Below are 17,525 nucleotides of genomic sequence, written 5' to 3'. Positions count from 1 at the left end.
TTCCTTGTTGTTTCGCCGATGAAGTGATGATCAAGCAAAGCTCAATATACCAAATCGTTCTCCAGAAATCCTAACATAATTCCGTGCATATCAGATACTTCTTTGAATCGAGTCACGATTCTATTTTCTGGGTTGAAACATTAGTGTTACAAAACAATGCTTCACTTGAGGAACACTCATGTAGGAAGCTGATTCCTCTGTTTGACGCAGGACGGGATTCGTACTAAGTTGAATATCTAATTTTAACATAGTACGATCAAACGATGGTTAAAATTAGATCCTCAAACAATGGTCTATGCTTTTTTCGGTCGAAAACTTCGTCGATATCATTTAAACTGAAGAATTCTTGAACATAAAGCCCGATGAAGGGACATCCAAACATAAAAGATCCCTCTTGGCTACTTGATTTGCAGAACGGCCAAAATGGACCGAAGAAGCACTCTTAAACTGGGCCAAATGATGACTATGTTAAATAGCAGCCGAAAAAAAGATTGAGGCTTTGTAGAGACGAGCAGACGCTCTAGGGCACGAGGCATCGATTTCAGTGGCTTCAATGAGGTGATCAGAATACTTGATTTATCCACGCAAGAACCCCTCAAAAAAGCAGAGGAGTAGAATCTGCATGTTGCCGATACCCTACCGAGGTTAAAAGCAAAGTTGTCCAGTTTTTCACTGGATTGGATTCGTCAACTAGATACAGAAGTTTTCAACTAGTGATTGATGCGGGAGAATATGGTCCTTCGATCAACTTGCTTAACTCAGACCTCGTCAGTAGATTCAACACAATCCTTAGCAAAAACCAATTCCGCTCTATAATTTGACTCGATGGGTTCAAATTTGAATATGTTGATTCTACAGGGAAGTTGTCTATTCAATGGATAAGTTGTCGATTTCATAGTTGCCAATTGACCACCAAGACATCAAAAGCAAGTTTATTATCGACTTTGAGGCTACTAATCGACTATCTATCAAGTGGAGGCTGTTTTGATTGATTTCCTTTGCAGTTTGTCTATCTTTCAAGGTGGCTATCCGAGTGCCCAGACCGGTGGAAGAATTTGGAGGGTCAAATTAAGTTACAATGCATCTATATCTTAGTTAAATGCATCTGGTCCTAATAATTAAGTGTCTTAACTCTTAGTTATATGAGTTTGGAGTCCGAGTTTTTATGAGTCTTTATTATGGTGTTGCTTTCAAGAGTCTAAATAATGTGAATACTCTTATCATCATTTCAGTTTTTAGGATTTCAAGAGTCTTTTATTTATTTATTTAGAACAATCACTCCATAAACAAAGGTATGATCTCATTTGTAAGAAATACGAAATTTGAATTTAATGAATATATGAGCTCTTTCTCAAGTGAGTGAATTTCAACCCCGATTCCCTTGATGGTGAACCAAGAAGTCCTTTTATCTTTAATAGATGGCTTAGTCCTTGATGCCTTTTCGGTCCAAATTTTTATCCTTTCTTATGGCGTTCCTTTACGCCAACCCTTATCAGTCGAAACACATCCCCGCATCACGCACACACCTCAGTGATACATCAATGTCCTAGAATGATTATTGATGAAATGAATGCCACACTTACTCAGCAAGTATCTCTTGAGGAGGTGAAACAAGCTGTATTCAGTCTGGGGGCCTGGAAAGCCCCCGATCAAGATGGACTGAATGGGGTTGTTTTACCAGAAAAACGAGGAGACTGTACAACATGACTTCTTTAAGGCCTCAAGAAATTCTTTGACACCGAGATGTTGAATACACAGCTCAACAAGACTCAAATTACTGTCGGTGCCAAAAGTTGCCTATTTGGAAACTCTTCACCAGTTTAGGCCAAGTAAGCCACGCAATTCCGCATATAAATTATTGACAACTACGCAATTCTGCATATAAATTATTGACAAAGTTCTGGCTACTGCCCTGCTGGGTGCCCTGAGCAAGGTGCCTATCTGCACAGCAGACAAATACGTGACAACATCCCGGTTGTTCAAGAAGTCCTCCATCACTGATAGCGTGGAAAAGGGAGAAGAAATTTCAAGCTGTATCCAAATTGAACTGTTTTGGAGGATTGCTTGAGAAAGAAGGGTTTTGAAGAGAAATGGATTCAGTGGGAGATGCGGTGTCTTCACTTTTTCCTTCGGTGTGAAATCAAATGGTCTTTGCAATATTTCAAACCTTCACGGGACCCTTTGAAAAGGTTATCCATTATCAACCTATCCAGTCATTTTGGTGGTTATTGTTCTGTCTACTCTTGTAGAATTTGCAATTGAAGTTGGTTGTTGTCGGGGATAAAATTTAGCCATTCCTTGTCACCTCCTCTTCGCCGACGACTCTTGATGGAACAATCGGAGAATGCAGACAGTCGGCTGAGATCCATAACCAATATTGTTATGCTTCAAGAAAACATATCAATTTGAATCAGTCGGGAATTTTCTGTAGTAAGTATTGTCCTATGAATATAAAGCATATTATGGCAGAAGAGCTAAGGGAACCCGAGATGAGAGTCTGAAAAGTAATTGGGAATTCCCCTGGATTGGGGTGCTTCTGCTTGGATTTTAGTAAGAGTTGATTCAAAGTTGGAAGGGTGGAAAAAAAAAATTATTGACTTGGAAGGGACAAATAGCTGAGAAACGGGACAATCCGTGGTCCTGCTAACTCCATTGAACCACAATTTGTGCCTTGCTAAATTTCCATGGAGTTAGATTTTCACTTCAAGTTGCCCATGTTGAAGCATTATTTTGCATTGTTGATAGCCTTGTTTTTACCATGATCTTGATTTTATCAAATGCTTAATGCATATAATTTTGTTTGACTGTTGCAAAGGTCATTTTGTCTGATTAATTTTCGTTGTATTTTGATTTACTTTTATATTGTTAAAGGTGACAATCATGACAATATTGCAAACTATTTTTTTCATGCATGGCAACCTTTAAAATTTAAAGGATTCGGGGAGCAAAATGTAGTTGTATAAATTCATCGTTATATGATACTTGAAATTTATGAAGAAAGATAGATATATACATATAACATTCAACTTCATGATTTTTCGAATATACTAATAAGGGCTCATACCCATATAATTATTGTAGGTATATTTCATGAAACAACGGTCTAAATAATGATAACTTCAAAGTAGTGGTACAATCTTAGATATTTTTTTTTTTAATCTTTTGTGGGATTATTTAGAGAGATTGGCTTGGCGGTCTTGGAATGGGGCTCACTAGGAAGGGTCTCGCGAGATGTAACTCAAACCTTATTTAGTAGGCTAAATGCTGACTCGTGTCCTTTTGATAAGCGGCCACCTGTCAATAGGCTCTTCTCCTCGTGACACGTGGTGGCACGTCATTTGCCAACCTCCATACGACAAGATCACCACATGGTAAGATCTCACTGAGTTACCGTTTGGGTCAAATCCCTACAAATTCCTCACTTAATGTCTATGAGGTTGCAACCCCACCAAGTCGTCCTGTATGTCCTCAATGAGGACAAAGGAAGAGAGGGACCGACATTGCCCGAGGTTAGGGGGGCACCAAGGTGATCGCAACCTTGGCAATTGCAAGGTCACAACCACCGTGCTTGACAAATAGAGGGGAGGGAGAGGACAAGACTGTAACGTAACGATCGGCCCCGACAGTGGCGCAAGAAGCGCCGACGCCGACGGGAGGTGGCGTGATGGTGGCGGCATATTGGTTGGGGCCAATTGCACTGCCTTGTCAATGCCACGGATAAAAGGAGAGAGGGGGGTTAGGGAGTGGTATTTTGTTTAAGTTCCTGTAACTTACAGGAGTACTCCAGTCGCTCCCTTTGGTAAAAGACAATAGACTGGAAGTTGAAGACTAATTTTAATGGGTAATTAACATGTGTCTTTAAGACATTCATTAGCAATCATACAAAATGGATAAAAAATATATGCACCCACCAGCTGTCGCTTTGCCAGCAAATCCGGCTTAAGAAATTCCATTGATAGGAGCTTTTCACCACTCAACATGAAGGCCATTATAGTAATTTTCGACATTGTTAAATACTCTCTCTCTCTTTCTCTCTCTCTCTCTCTCTCTCTCTCTCTAAACTAAATCGATTGTATGACCCAAAAAAAAAAAATCGATTGATTCCATTATCTCTCTCTTTCTTGTAACGCTTATCTTCCTTTCATTTGTCTTTCTCTCGATCTAAGAATTAAATATGGATTTAATGCACATGCACCAACTCTTATACATGGATGAGCCTAACGTAAAATTTGGACGTAAAATTTAACTAATCCAATCTTAATCAATTGGTCTCTCTCTCTCTTTCTCTCTAAAGTAAATTGATACGTTCCATTATTTCACTTTCTCGTAATGCATATCCTCATTTCATTTGTCTCTCTCTATCTAAGTACTAAATATGGATTAAATGCACATGCACTAGAAAACACCAACTCTTATACATAGATAATCCTCACAAGAAATTTAAATAACTCCCTCTTTTTCATAATGCATATCTTCATTTTATTTGTCTTTCATCTAAAGACAATACATATGGATTTAAGTTCCGTTCGTTTCACGAAAAATGTGGCATTTTTGAAAAATATTTTTCAATAAGCCATTTTTTAATAAAATGATAATATTTTTCGATGTTGAAACTTGAAATCAAGCCATTTCATGGCATTCATTATGGAAAATTCAATTTGATTTTCCTTCATGCACTCATTTTAATAAACTTTTTATTTTCTTTTTTTATTATTTCTAATATTTTTGTTTTCTTTCTATTTTTTCTTTTTCTTTTTTTCCTTTTATCTTTTATTTTCCTCTTTCTTCTTTAGCCTATCACCAGCCATGGCAATGGCCAACACTGGCCAAAGGCGAGCTTGAGTTCATTAGCCTTGGGCCTCTCTTGTGGCTAATCATCAGCCGTCGTCATGGCCGGCAACCGACTGAGCAAGAGGGAAAGCAAAAAGAAAGAAAGACAAAGAAAAATAATAAAAAAATGTGAATTGGAAAAAAAAAGAAAAAGAAATGGGGGCTAGTAGGGGTGTGAGATAAGAGTAAGTGAAGAAAATATATTTGCTTATTTGAAAAGCGGAAAAAATTTTCCTCTATATTATAAAACTTTTTTCCCTTCGTGGAAAATGTTTTCACCAATGAAGTTATTTTCTGCAAATTGACGTCGAAAAATCCAAAAAAAAATTTCCTAAATTTTTTTTTTTTTTCATGAAACGAATAGAGTTTCAATGCACATACACTAATAAACACCAACTCTTCTACATGGATAAGCCTATCTAACTAAATATCTCTTTCTTGTAATGGGCATCTTCCTTATTTGTCTTTCTCTCGACCTAAGTACTAAATACGGATTTAATGCACATGCACTAACAAATACTAGCTCTGATGCATGAATATGCCTCACCAAAATCTAATTAATCATAGCTTAATTTCTCTCTCTCTCTCTCTCTCTCTCTCTCTCTCTCTCTCTCTCTCTAAGTAAATTGATGAATTCCTTTCTCTCTCTCTCTCTGTCTCGTAATGCATATTTTCCTTTTATTTATCTTTCTCTCTATCTACGTACTAAATATGGAGTTAATGTTCATGCACTAAAAAACACTAACTTTTATATGTTGGATAAGCCTCACGCGAAATCTTAACTAATCCTATCTTGTCTTGATAAAGCGACATTGTTTTTTCACCTAATGTCGGTTTCATTAGAGTTGTCTAAGTTGACATAGGACGGTTAGGAGGGTTGGGTCCTATAGTGAGAGGGACTTGAAAGAGCAGAATTTAGTTAAGTACTCCCTTCTAACTGAATTGAAGCGACATCGGCAACGGTTGGCGGGCTTAGATAAGAAGCAGGTTTTAGTTCACCCACTAACAAGGACCGCTCTCGACTTGCTTAATTTCTCAATTACGCTAATCTTGTTGGCCCACGAAAAACATTAGACATTTTGCCCATAATTTCAAAGATGGTGCCAAATGAAAATTTTGGGGAAATAACTAATTTCTACATTGTTAAATGGTTCTTAGTGCAACCAGTGTCTTAGAAGTTTTAATTATATGATGGTTAATTTAATTATAAACTTTTTAAAATTTTATCAATGTAGTGTTTTGGTCATAAATCACTGACAATGTTGGTTTAATTAGTGTCCGATGTTCTATATGACACGATTGATACTAGCATGAACAATTTTTTGCAATATTATCAAATTTTTTAAATTTTTACTTTTTCCTCTTTTTTTCTTTGTCTCATTTTATTTTCTTTCCTTTTCTTTTTATTTTCCTATTTCCCTCCACCAGTCGTCCGGTCGTAGTTCGTCTTCTTTTTCTTCCTCAAACCCTACTAATCCAAGTAGTAAATTCTCATTCACGGCCACCCTCCACGGTCGTAGCCGCAGCTCAAAAACTTAAGCTTCCCTGGTGCTCGAGTTCTAAGACTTTTAGATTCACCACCATGGCGGCTCGAGCTCATTCATGGTCATGAGCTTCGAGCTCAAGAAGTCACGGTGGTCACGGCCATCCAGCTTGAGTAGTCATGGGTGCCATGAGCTTGAAGCTTAGAGTTTGAGTGGCCATGGCGATCATGAGCTTCAGTTGCAACCTTCCAGCTCAAATGGCCAATGACCATGGCTGCGAGCTTCAAAGCCAGATTTGGGTATGGCAGCCACAAGCTTCGATCTCGAACTGCCATGGTCGCGAGCTTTGAGCTCGAGTGGCTTTGGTGACTCTAGCTGCCATGGCAACGGTCACAATCCTCGAACTCAAGAGGCCATTGTAGCAATATATTGTTTCTTTGTGGGCCGGTTCTCTATCTCTCAATTAATTATGTTACTGTTTCTTTTGCTTGACATAATAGTTTTTAGCAAATCATAACATTACGTGGGGAGAATTACCAAAAAAGTCCTAAACCTGTTACAATTGTACCAATTCAGTCCTAAATTTTTTTTTTGTTCAATTTAGTCCTAAATCTTTTATAATTGTGCCAATTTTGGCTGGATATTCAATCCATCCGGCCAAAATTGGCCGATCGGTGCTGATGTGGACACCGGCGGGGATAGCCAGCTGGCGAAGTAATTTTTTAATATATATTTTTTTATTTTTTCGAATTTTTAATTTTTTTTTTTTTAAAATAATTTTTTTTTTTTTTTGCCTTCTTCTCCTTCCTCTAGCCGGCGACGCCGGCCAGAGATGAGGGCCGGCGAGGTCAGCCTCACCGGCCACTAGCGAGGCTCGCCCCGCCGGCCACTGGCGAAGGCGAGCCTCGGCCAGCGACGGCAAGGTGGCCATTGCCAGATTTGGCGAGGCTCGACCTCACCATGGCTGGGCGAGGCCGAGCCTCGCTAGATCTAGCGACAGCTGCCTCGCTGACCACTGGTGAGGGCGAGGGTCGACCTCGCCTAGTGGCTGGCGAGGCCGCCATCGCCATCGATGCCCTCGCCGCTCCGGCGCCTCCCCCATCCCCTCGATTGTCGGCACGATCTCCCCCTCTGAGCTCAAGCGGCCCTCCACGGCCATGACCGTCGCCAAAACCCTGTTCCAACGCCTCTGGACCGACAAGGACAAGATCAAGCTCCTCCGCGGGTTCCTCGACTACACCACGCAGCGAGGTGGGGCCTCACCCTTGCCAGTGGCCGGCGAGGGCCGAGCTCGCCGAATATGGCGAAGCTCGGCCTCACCCGATGATGGCGACCGGCGAGGCTCACCCCCCTGGCCCTCACCTTTGGCTGGCCGGCCAAAAGAGGGAGAAGCAAAAAAAAAAAAAAAAAAAACAATTTTAAATTTAAAAAAAATATTTAAAAATTCGAAAAAAATAAAAAATATATATATTAAAAAATTACCTCGTCGGCCGGCTGTCCCCGCTGGCGTCCACGTTAGCGTCGACCGGCTAATTTTGGCCAAATGGACTAAATTGACACAATTATAAAATGTTTAGGACTAAATTGGACAAAAAAAGGTTTAGGACTTTTTTTGATAATTCTCCCCATTAGTGTGTACTGCAACATTCATATTAGTAATTCGACAATCCATGTCAACAAAGATTAACTGCAAATTGCAACGGCAAAAATTTGCGGAAGGAGGGAATGTGGAACATTTTTAACACATATATAATAATGATTTTGAACCAAAAATTAGAGGGGCATTTTTCAATTTCGGGCAAAAGTAAAAAGAAGACCGGTGGCATTATCCCTACTTTAAATCGTGCCATCACTCTTCATAATTTCTAGTGTCTTATTTTAAATTGAATGAGCTGATTAAGAATGAAGTTAAAAATTTGGTTACATGAATTTTCGCTGTAATGACAAAGCTTAACATCTGTGAATGTATTTACTGCATCATTGAAGTAGATTCCACCTCATACGCATTTCAAGCTAATCTAGGAATGATTGTGATGCATTTGGTCATACTTATTCTCTTACCGGTCAATTTTTGCTGATATTGACCCTTGAATTCTTGAGTTGAACGTTAAAGTATGCTATGATTCGCTTAACATATGTGGTGCCAAATAGGATTCATATTAGGCAACTAGAAAGCTAAAGAAAAACAAAATTGACAGAGAGAGAGATGGGATCTCGAGAAGGATGGATATTGAGTAGGGGTGTGTAGCAGGAACCGCCTGAACCGGGAATCACTCGAATAGGATCGGACCGGCCAGTTTTGGGCGGTTCCCAAGGAGGGCATTCCAGTTCCCGGTTCCCGCTTTTGGAGCCGGTAGCCGATCTGTTTGGTTCTCGGTTCCAAGGTGGGAACCGAACCAACCGGTTAAGTTTATATATATATAATTTTTTTTTTTAATTTCTTAAGAAACAAACCATAATTCCTCCCAATTTCTCCCATTTTTCATTTTATTTTTGGCCAAAAACAGTAAGTTTATGAGTTCCACCAAACCGGACCACGGTCCGGTTCCCAGTCCTAGAATTTGGGAACCGGACCGGACAAGGAACTGATCAATCCTAATATTGAGCTCTTGTCCATCGTGGTTGTGAGGTGTGAAGCTTGTAGATTTCAAGCTCATGGTTGCGCACAGAAGAGAGATCATCAAGGGAGAACCCAATTCTAAACTTATCAATATATTTGGTCGGATATACTTTTACTTAAAAATTTAAATCAATGAATATGGATCAATTCAAATATATTAACTATTCCAAACCATACCAGTTCTCCGATATGAGACTTTTTCCACCACAACTCACACCATACCTCAACAGCTTAAACTCCGAACTTACCAACATGGCCACTGGACTTGGAGCTCAATAAATCTAGCGCTTGTTGCCACCATGGTCACATGATTTGGAGTTGGCGAATCTCATGAATGAGTGATTAGATTTTGCTTTGGTACCAGGGTATCTTAAGATTTTAAGCAGAAGATTTTTACAAATGAAGAAGAAGAAAAATAAGAAGAGCATTTTGAAAAAAGAAAAAAAATCAAATAAAAAAAAAATCTTAATGGCCTTATCATAAAATTAGGAAACTCCATTACCGGAGTGGTCTAGAAACGATTTGCGATACCTTTTAAAACATATTTGAATGCTACAGACAAAAAAATAAAGTAGAAGGACAACTTTGATTTAGGATAAAAGTACATGGATCACGGGTAACATTGCAGCTTTCCAAAATTAAAGGCGGGGTGAACAGGTTGAAGTAAGAAATATGTACATTGGGTCATGAGCTTAGAGTGGGAATATAACAATGATAATGTGGAAGTTTCTCCCGGATTTGGGAGAGCTAAACACCATTGAAAAGCTCTTGCAGAGACTTCCAAATTGTATTGACTAATTTCGGGTCCTTTTTTCATCTCTGATTACTCGATAATTTCCACAAGCACAAATTCCACTTTTTATAAGACCAAAAATTCTTTCACAAAACAATCCATCATTTTCCGGTTTATTGGTTTTTTAACAAAAAGTATAGGGTTTTGTCACCTCTCCAACTATCTCTCCATTAGGGAGGATTTTTTTGGCACAAGCACTTATTTATACTTACCACCATGTAATTTAGGAGAAATCAAGCCTCCAATGCACGTTTTGGTCAAGCCTCTGATTCTCTTCTAGACTTTTCTCTTCTGCACTTTGGAATTGTAAAGTGTCAACGATATCTCTCATGACTTGTGACCAAAACCCCCCCCCATCAGCAGAATTCTAATGCTTTCTCCTTAGTCAATTAACGACGCAACCCATCAATAATAATTTATACACGTATAGATCAAGATTTTACTTTCTTAATCTCACTTCTCTGTCGACTCGGTCGAATTTTTTAATTTTCATTTCCCGAACGTGGGGGAATTGCATTCTTCACCCATTTTCTTTCCTTCAGACCAGGGTAACGACTAAAATGTCATATTATTATGAGGTCCCAGATCCATCCGGACCGTCGATCATTCCCGACAGGACGAAACTAACATAAATCGACGGTTCGGATTATATAATTCAGGCAGTATCCTCCGTCCTTTGTGCTACCTCGCCCCTTCCGGTGGAACCGAAATAAATACAAAGCGGAGCGAGAGAAAGAAAGCTGGCCAGCTCTCTCTCTCTCTCTCTCTCTCTCTCTCTCTTTCTCTCTCTACAGAACTTCATTTGAAGAAAAGCTGAAGAGAGCTCTGTCGTTCAGGCATCTCAGCCCCGCCTGTACAATTCTTGTCCCATTTGAGGAGAAAGCTTTTTCCCATCTCCGGAAAGGCGACATGACGCACGAGGAAGGTGAAAAAAAACTTGGGCGCATGATTAAAGGTTCGATTTTTAGGACAGCATTAAAGGGTCGATGTTTTTTTTTTCCGTAAGGGGGGCCTCTTTTTCTTTGATTTCCGCAATCGATCGTTCCGGTTTCCTTTTCCTTTTCGGGGGAATGCATGTGCCTCTCTGCCTTCCCTCGAGCTGTAGACTGTTCGTGTTCTCGCAGCGGTTAAAATGCGTTGAAACGCGAGAGACCCATCCGCCCGTTTCAGAGGCTCTGTTTTCTGCCGTGGCGACGGAACAGAGGGCTGAAAACAGAGTGCTGAACGGCTAAATTGACGCTCCGATTTACTTTGTGTCTCGTCGTCGTAGGAACAGAAGGGACCCGAGGAAACGCGCGGGGAAGGTCGAAAAGGCATGTGAGGAAAGCAGACAACAGCGCGGAAGAGGAAGAAGAAGAAGGCCGAGCGGCGTCGTCGTTGTCGCCGAGAGGAGTGCTGGAGATCCCCATCGCGGGTTCAGAGTCCGACCACAGCGTCAGCAGCACCTGCAGCTTGTCCCCGCGAGAGAATCAGGGCCGCGGGTCGTCGTCGTCGTCGTCGTCGAACTGGAAGAAGGTGATGGACACGTTGCGGCAGATGAAATCTACGAGGTGGTCGTCGCCGCCGCCGCCGCCTGTAGTGGCGGGGCACGGCCGCGTCTCGAAGCGGGAGGCCAAGAGGTTGGCGAGGATCCGGAGCGCCGACGACGAGGGTGGAGCGGCCGCCGCCGCCGCCGCCGGCGTGCCGAGGACGCGAAAGCCGTCGTGGAGGAACTTCGACTACTCGGAACTCGCCGCCGCCACTGACGATTTCAGCCCTGGTAAAAATGCTCGTCTGAACTGAACCGACCCCATTTTTTCTCCCACCAAAAAAAAAAAAAAAAAAAAGAAAACCAAACCCATTTTTTATTTATTTGAGCATTAAATTCATATATATTAAATCTGTATTTAGTAAGAAATCATCAAATTTTTCATACGAAAAATCATTTTAAAAATTACTGAATTAATTTCTTTTTTTTTTTTAAAAAAGGCAAAATCCGTTGGCCGCCGCAAATTACGGAGCGAACGGCGGCCTCTTGCTTGGGCATTTGATTGTTCTTTGCTTTTCCTTGTCACTAGAGCATGCTTGAAATTATGATTATTCTTTCCCTCACGAGCGTGCCCAAAGCTAGGTACGGATACGGTGCCAAAAGGGTGCCACGTGGATTTTTTAAAAATAAAACAAAAGTAAAAATTCAATTTCCCGCCCCCCTCTCCCAGGACCACGAATGATTGGAGAAACCTAGGTCAACTCCATTAAAATTCCGTCAATCACGTGATATTTGGTGAACATTAAGAATTGCAAATGACGTCGCTGATCGAAGATGGAGACAGTCCTAACGGAGAGAATATATCGAAAATCGTAAATAATTTTTGTTTCATTGTTTAGTAAATCTTGGGGCAATTCATAATTAAATCGGTTTGGGAAAAAACAGGGTGGGTGTGAAAGAATCATTATTTATTAAGGGGCTAGAGTGCGCATTCTCTTCGACTTTGACTTTGACATTTTGAAAAGAGCGCGATTCAGGCGAAGAAAAGTCAGCTAAACGACATAACGACATGTAGACAAAGAGAAAATGTTCCTCCCTTTCTGCTTAGTTCGAGATCGTTTGTCGTTCCGGCCATGCCTGCTTAGTTTACAGTTTCAATTGGACCTGGAAAATATCTGTCATGGGATGCTCCTGTTTCTTCGCATTTCGCACGCCTGTAAGCCGAATTTTCTACGAGAAATGCGTAATCTGAACATCAGGATATCGAAAAGATGGACACATTCGAGTAGCTCGATGTATAAGTCACTCAATGATCGACAGACAGAGTTGGAATAAAGCTCAAAAACACTTTGTTCTCGTGTGCTGTCAAGAGTTCTTGTCTGTTCTGTTCGCCTGCCTGACTGAATGGGTGTGCGACTTTTTCGTGGTGGGTTTGTAGAGAATTTGATTGGGAAAGGCGGGCACGCGGAGGTGTACAGAGGTCGCCTCCCGGACGGGCAAACGGTGGCCGTGAAGAGGCTGGGGAAAAAGGAGAAGGACGAAGTGGATAGGATTGGCGACTTCCTGTCGGAGCTCGGTATCGTGGCGCACGTCAATCATCCGAACACGGCGCGGCTGCTCGGGTTCGGCATTGAGGGCGGATTGTACTTTGTCCTCCGGTTCTCTCCGAATGGCAGCCTCGCTTCACTTCTGCATGGTGATGTTGAAACTCTAATCTACCTTCGTATTCGGTGGTTTAGTGTGTTCTTTCTTGCAAAGGCTGATACAATTGCATTAGATTGTGACTCTTTTTTTGGGTGATCATTGTTGCAGGTTCGACGGGGGTTGTGGATTGGACGACCAGGTTCAAAATAGCGGTCGGCGTTGCGGAAGGACTGCAGTATCTCCACCACCATTGCCCGAGGCGCATCATTCACCGAGACATCAAAGCCTCAAACATATTACTAAACGAAGACTACGAGCCTCAGGTAACTCTTGCGCAGTCATTCTCCTCTAATCCGCTCAGTATTTGAATAAGCCGGATGTGCAAATGTCGATCCTTTGATCTGCAGATTTCTGATTTTGGGTTAGCGAAGTGGCTTCCGGAGAAATGGGTTCATCACGTCATCTTTCCGATTGAAGGCACAATCGGGTTAGTACTCAGAAAGCCCTTGTTCAGAACGAACTTGTTCTGATACTGATGTGATCGTTTGTCTTTCAGGTACCTCGCTCCCGAATACTTCATGCACGGAATTGTCGACGAAAAGACCGATGTCTTTGCCTTTGGGGTTCTGTTGCTCGAGCTCATGACAGGTCGCCGTGCTGTTGATTCGTGCCGACAAAGCCTCGTGATGTGGGTACGGACGATGCTCTGAGATTGTCACATCTTGAGGGATTAGGAAGCAAATAAAAGGGCTCAGTGAGGTCTGTATTGATGATAATCTTGATTTTCTGATTGATTCTGGTGCAGGCAAAGCCACTCCTGGATGCAAATAACATAACAGACTTGGTCGATCCTCGACTAGGAGAAGCATATGATGAAGTTGAAATGAAGAGGGCATTATTAACAGCTTCAATGTGCATCCACCATCTGTCCACGATGCGACCGAGCATGAATCAGGTACTGTCCTGTTCCATGTCTTCCTTCGCCATTGCTGCTCCTGTGGATCACTACAGCCGCGACCGCCTTTGCCTTAGCTCCAATTTGAAATTTGAGGTGGACTGTGTGGTTCTGATGCAACGCCTATGATCTCTAATCTCTGCAGGTTGTGAAGATTCTGAGGGGTGAGGATGGAACTTTGGAGTGGAAACATGCGTCGGTCTCGAGTAGGACGCTCCTCCTCAACGCTTGCGATGCGGAGGACTACAGCTGCGCAACCTACCTTGACGACCTCAATCGCCACATGCAGCTCGTGTTGGAGTGAACGCACTCGGTTTCCCCGCCGGTGCTCCTGCTGGTGATGTCCTGCTGTCTGAAGGAAGGGACAAAGTCTCAAGAGGAACTATGCAATGATCTGCATTTTTATGTTGAGGGAGAAAGTATAATGCTATTGATGCGTGATGTATTAGTGTATGTATTCTGTACTATCATCCCTTTCAGTTGACGCAAAGCATGGCCACTTTGCAGCTTTGTGACGGTTCCACGAGGCTAAATCCATGGCCCTAACTTCATGATTTTTGTCCGCCGCGATAAATGGGTTAAGACGAAAACAACCTAAGAGGAGGGTGAACCAGTTGTCTAAGGAAACTCGAAACATTTTTGTATAGATTGCCAGATACCCTGCATAACGTGCATTGGTGTTGTGGAAACAATCGGGTGTATGCAGAAACAATTATCTTCCATCTATCAACAGAATATGAAGGGTTTGAAGAATCGAAGAAATGCAGAACAAAAATTCACAGTGGTTTACTTTAGCCTAGTCCGTTTGCCTACTCTGCTCTTCCAGCTCTAGCAGCCTAAATCAAGGCTCTAATCCTTGAAACGTTACCGCGTCTGAAGATGGTTACTTCTCCTTGTGCTTCTGCATCTAGAGATACAAGCAAATCATATACACTTAATGCTCTCTTCCCCGATTAAAGCGCTCAGACTTCTACAGAGAAATACAATATTTGCTTGGCTTCCACACACAAGAATCGGAAGGAGATGAAAACTTAGAGCATCACAGACTAGCTTTTATTCGTTTCCCCCAATTCTATTACTTTCCCAGTGCCGAATTCATAGTTTATGAGATCTCAAATGACCATTTCAAATTCAAACCTCGTGAATAGCCATCCGTTCAACCATCCGCAATCGTGAAGCCCTGCGTAGGCAGTTCGCTCATTTCTACTTCTGCAGCAGCCTGTCATCCTTTGTAGCCTGCCTAAATACCACACCAGGCCTTGCCCCGTTTTGTATTCTCATGCGTCCTCGTGTCGTTCGGCGGCGGCTGTTAACACAGTGGCGGCAGTCCGGTGGCGTCTTAAACTTGAAATCTGCCACAATTTTTTGCAAATCCATCGATTCCATAGGATCGCTCGGGAACCGACTATCCCTACACTTCGATGCATGGTGCATATGGACTTTATAAATGAGCCTGGTAAATGGGCCCTAAAACACTGAATCTAAAACAACAAAATTCTGTTCTTTGGGCTCTGACCATTCTCAGGAAACTTCGCAGCAAGCGCGCACGGACACGTCGCATCTTCCACGTTCGATTCCATTGCCCCCAAAACCCTCCCCTGCCTCAAATCGAATGGTCCGAATTCCGATTGGGATTCGAGAAATTTGAGAAATTTTCTGGACCATTTTCGCAGCAGACGAGGAAGCAGCGATGCCCACTGACCTCCTCCTCCAATTCGCCATCCTCGTCTCCTCCCTCGCCATGCTCGTCTTCGCCGTCCGGCGGCTCTCCGCCCCGCCCTCCCCCAAGCTCCGGACCAAGACCCGATCCGCCGCCGCCGAGCCCAGCCGCCACTCGCTCCGCGCGTCCGCCCTGCTGGCCCGGGCCCGGTCCTCCCCGACCCACCACGCCCACCGCGCCCAGGCGCCGACCCTCGCCCGGGCCGCCCTCGCCGAGGCCGAGGCCGCGATCTCGCAGGCCCCGAAGGACGCGGCCCCGCACGTGCTCAAGGCCCTGGCGCTGGACACGCTCGGGCGGCGGAGCTCGGCGCTGCGGTGGCTGGACGCGGCGCTGTCGGCGCCGCGGGCGCGGTCGCTGTCCGGGAGCGAGAGGGCGGAGGCGCTGGCGAGGAGGGCGGAGCTGAAGCTCGGGATGGCGGCGGGCGGGGGCGGGGGAGAGGAGGAGGGGGCGGCGGAGGAGGGCGGAGTCGGCGGTGGAGGACGCGAGGGAGGCGGTGAGGGTGGGGCCCGGGGAGGCGGCGGCGTGGCGGGTGCTGGGGGAGTGCTGCGAGCGGGAGGGGCTGGCGGCGGAGGCGGCGGCGGCGTTCGAGGAGGCGCTGCGGATCGAGCCCGGGTGCGACCCGGCTCGTCGCGGGTTGGACCGGTTAGGCTCTCCTTCTTGATTTTTATTTTCAGTTTTTTTTTTTTTTTTTTTTTGGTTTCTTGTTTTTCACGTCTTGTGATATATATAAGATGATGGCAAAGTTGGGAGTTTTTGGTAGGCATTGGTTTTTGTAATCAGCCAATTTGAGAGCCAGAGAAGATTTACAAAATGAGTAAATACTGTTAACGACCAAATTTGTTTGTTTTTTCGCATGGTTGATACAATTATTGCACCAAAAATCATTGGGGTGATGGGATTTTTCACTCAAATTTGAGCAAAATCGAGCTAGAGCAAGAGCTGCCCGTCGTGTCGATCTTCTCACAAAACGACCTTTTCACGAACAAATTCTTGTATGAACCCGAGCCCTAGATCGAGATTCATATGGATCGGGTCCGTTGTAGCTATCAATCGAATTGTTTGTACATGAAAATTCCAAGTGATTAACAAGGATCGTATGGGTTCCATAAAATTAGAGATAGGCGGAATATTTCTTTTACGTTTTTCACTATTAGTGTTGCACAACTAGCGTCGCGTCATGACGATGTTGATAAAATTTTGGACGCTTCTTCAAATTATTAAATCCACAAATTGTCTTAATCATATATAAAATACGTTCGACTTCGAGTGGGATGCTCTATATAATAAGGTCCTCAAATCTACAGGACGCAACTTCAGGTACAAAGTCAACATTTACATTCTATCAAAATATATTGCCGCACAGCAAGTTAGTTACAGTTTTAGGGTTCTAAATCCCATAAAATAGAATATAAATTTTTAATAATCAAGAAATTAAATCCCTAACAAATTCCATTACATTTATCTCAACTTATATTCATAATCCAACTCTCAAAAGATCCCTCTCACATTGCCCTTGTCCTATTTGACACTAGCTGAAAACTTGAGGGGAGTGATGCATATATTTTCTAAACAGAAACACATTTTTATGAATTTAATCTATAATAGATGTACAACAGATCAATTTACAAATTATAGAAAAGATAAACAATTCTCACCGCTAGCCAAACAACTAATCAAAGGCCGTGCTGCTCGCAAATCTTTAATCAAAAGTCAAACTAGCAAGCCCACCAACCCCAAATAGAACACCACTTAAGCAAGGCTATTTTTGGGCTAAGGGTTGACAAAGAACCGCACAAACAGCTAACTTGCTACAGTAAATAGAGTAGCACGCCGGCATTGCACAACATATTTGGGCACCTATGGTATGTACCTACTGAACTCCGATTTAAGTGAGTTTACAGTAAAAAGAAAAAGAAACTCTTTCCAGGTACTAAAAAAACTCAAAGCTCTTTCGACCCAAAATCTATGCCGACAATTGACAAATCTCAACACGAAACACTATCAGCGGGAG

General features: G+C 42.9%; 2 protein-coding genes across 3 annotated transcripts; both read left to right on the top strand.

Annotated features, from left to right (window-relative positions):
• Positions 1-10,463: 10,463 nt before the first annotated feature.
• LOC104418339 (receptor-like cytosolic serine/threonine-protein kinase RBK1) lies at positions 10,464-14,547 on the top strand. Of its 2 annotated transcripts, none has more exons than XM_010029662.3 (8): positions 10,464-10,682; positions 11,004-11,486; positions 12,634-12,891; positions 13,008-13,162; positions 13,247-13,326; positions 13,396-13,531; positions 13,645-13,794; positions 13,940-14,547. In XM_010029662.3, exons 1-8 carry the CDS (start codon positions 10,637-10,639, stop codon positions 14,096-14,098), a joined length of 1,467 nt encoding a protein of 488 aa, XP_010027964.1. In that variant the 5' UTR covers positions 10,464-10,636; the 3' UTR covers positions 14,099-14,547. The 2 variants fall into 2 exon arrangements, with proteins under 2 accessions (XP_010027964.1, XP_010027963.1); XM_010029661.3 differs by having other exon boundaries at positions 10,465-10,682; positions 10,998-11,486.
• Positions 14,548-15,309: 762 nt separating this feature from the next.
• Positions 15,310-16,263, top strand: LOC104420296. Its single transcript, XM_039302182.1, has 2 exons — positions 15,310-15,927; positions 15,959-16,263. The coding sequence occupies exons 1-2, from the start codon at positions 15,485-15,487 to the stop codon at positions 16,173-16,175; spliced, it is 660 nt and encodes a 219-aa protein (XP_039158116.1). The 5' UTR covers positions 15,310-15,484; the 3' UTR covers positions 16,176-16,263.
• The last annotated feature ends 1,262 nt before the right edge of the window (positions 16,264-17,525 follow it).

Source organism: Eucalyptus grandis, chromosome 9, assembly GCF_016545825.1.
Source record: "Eucalyptus grandis isolate ANBG69807.140 chromosome 9, ASM1654582v1, whole genome shotgun sequence".
Classification (NCBI taxonomy): Eukaryota; Viridiplantae; Streptophyta; class Magnoliopsida; order Myrtales; family Myrtaceae; genus Eucalyptus; species Eucalyptus grandis.
The sequence above is the reverse complement of the archived record's forward strand: the minus strand, read 5'-3'. Positions and strand labels throughout refer to the sequence as shown.

Bases quoted from the DNA above. Each gene is read 5' to 3' on its own strand.
- LOC104420296 (XM_039302182.1), top strand. From the start codon at position 15,485: ATGCCCACTGACCTCCTCCTCCAATTCGCCATCCTCGTCTCCTCCCTC. The intron at 15,928-15,958 runs GGCGGCGGGCGG...GGAGAGGAGGAG, and splicing joins GCGGAGCTGAAGCTCGGGAT to GGGGCGGCGGAGGAGGGCGG.
- LOC104418339 (XM_010029661.3), top strand. From the start codon at position 10,637: ATGACGCACGAGGAAGGTGAAAAAAAACTTGGGCGCATGATTAAAG. The intron at 10,683-10,997 runs GTTCGATTTTTA...TCGTCGTCGTAG, and splicing joins ACTTGGGCGCATGATTAAAG to GAACAGAAGGGACCCGAGGA. The intron at 11,487-12,633 runs GTAAAAATGCTC...GTGGGTTTGTAG, and splicing joins CACTGACGATTTCAGCCCTG to AGAATTTGATTGGGAAAGGC.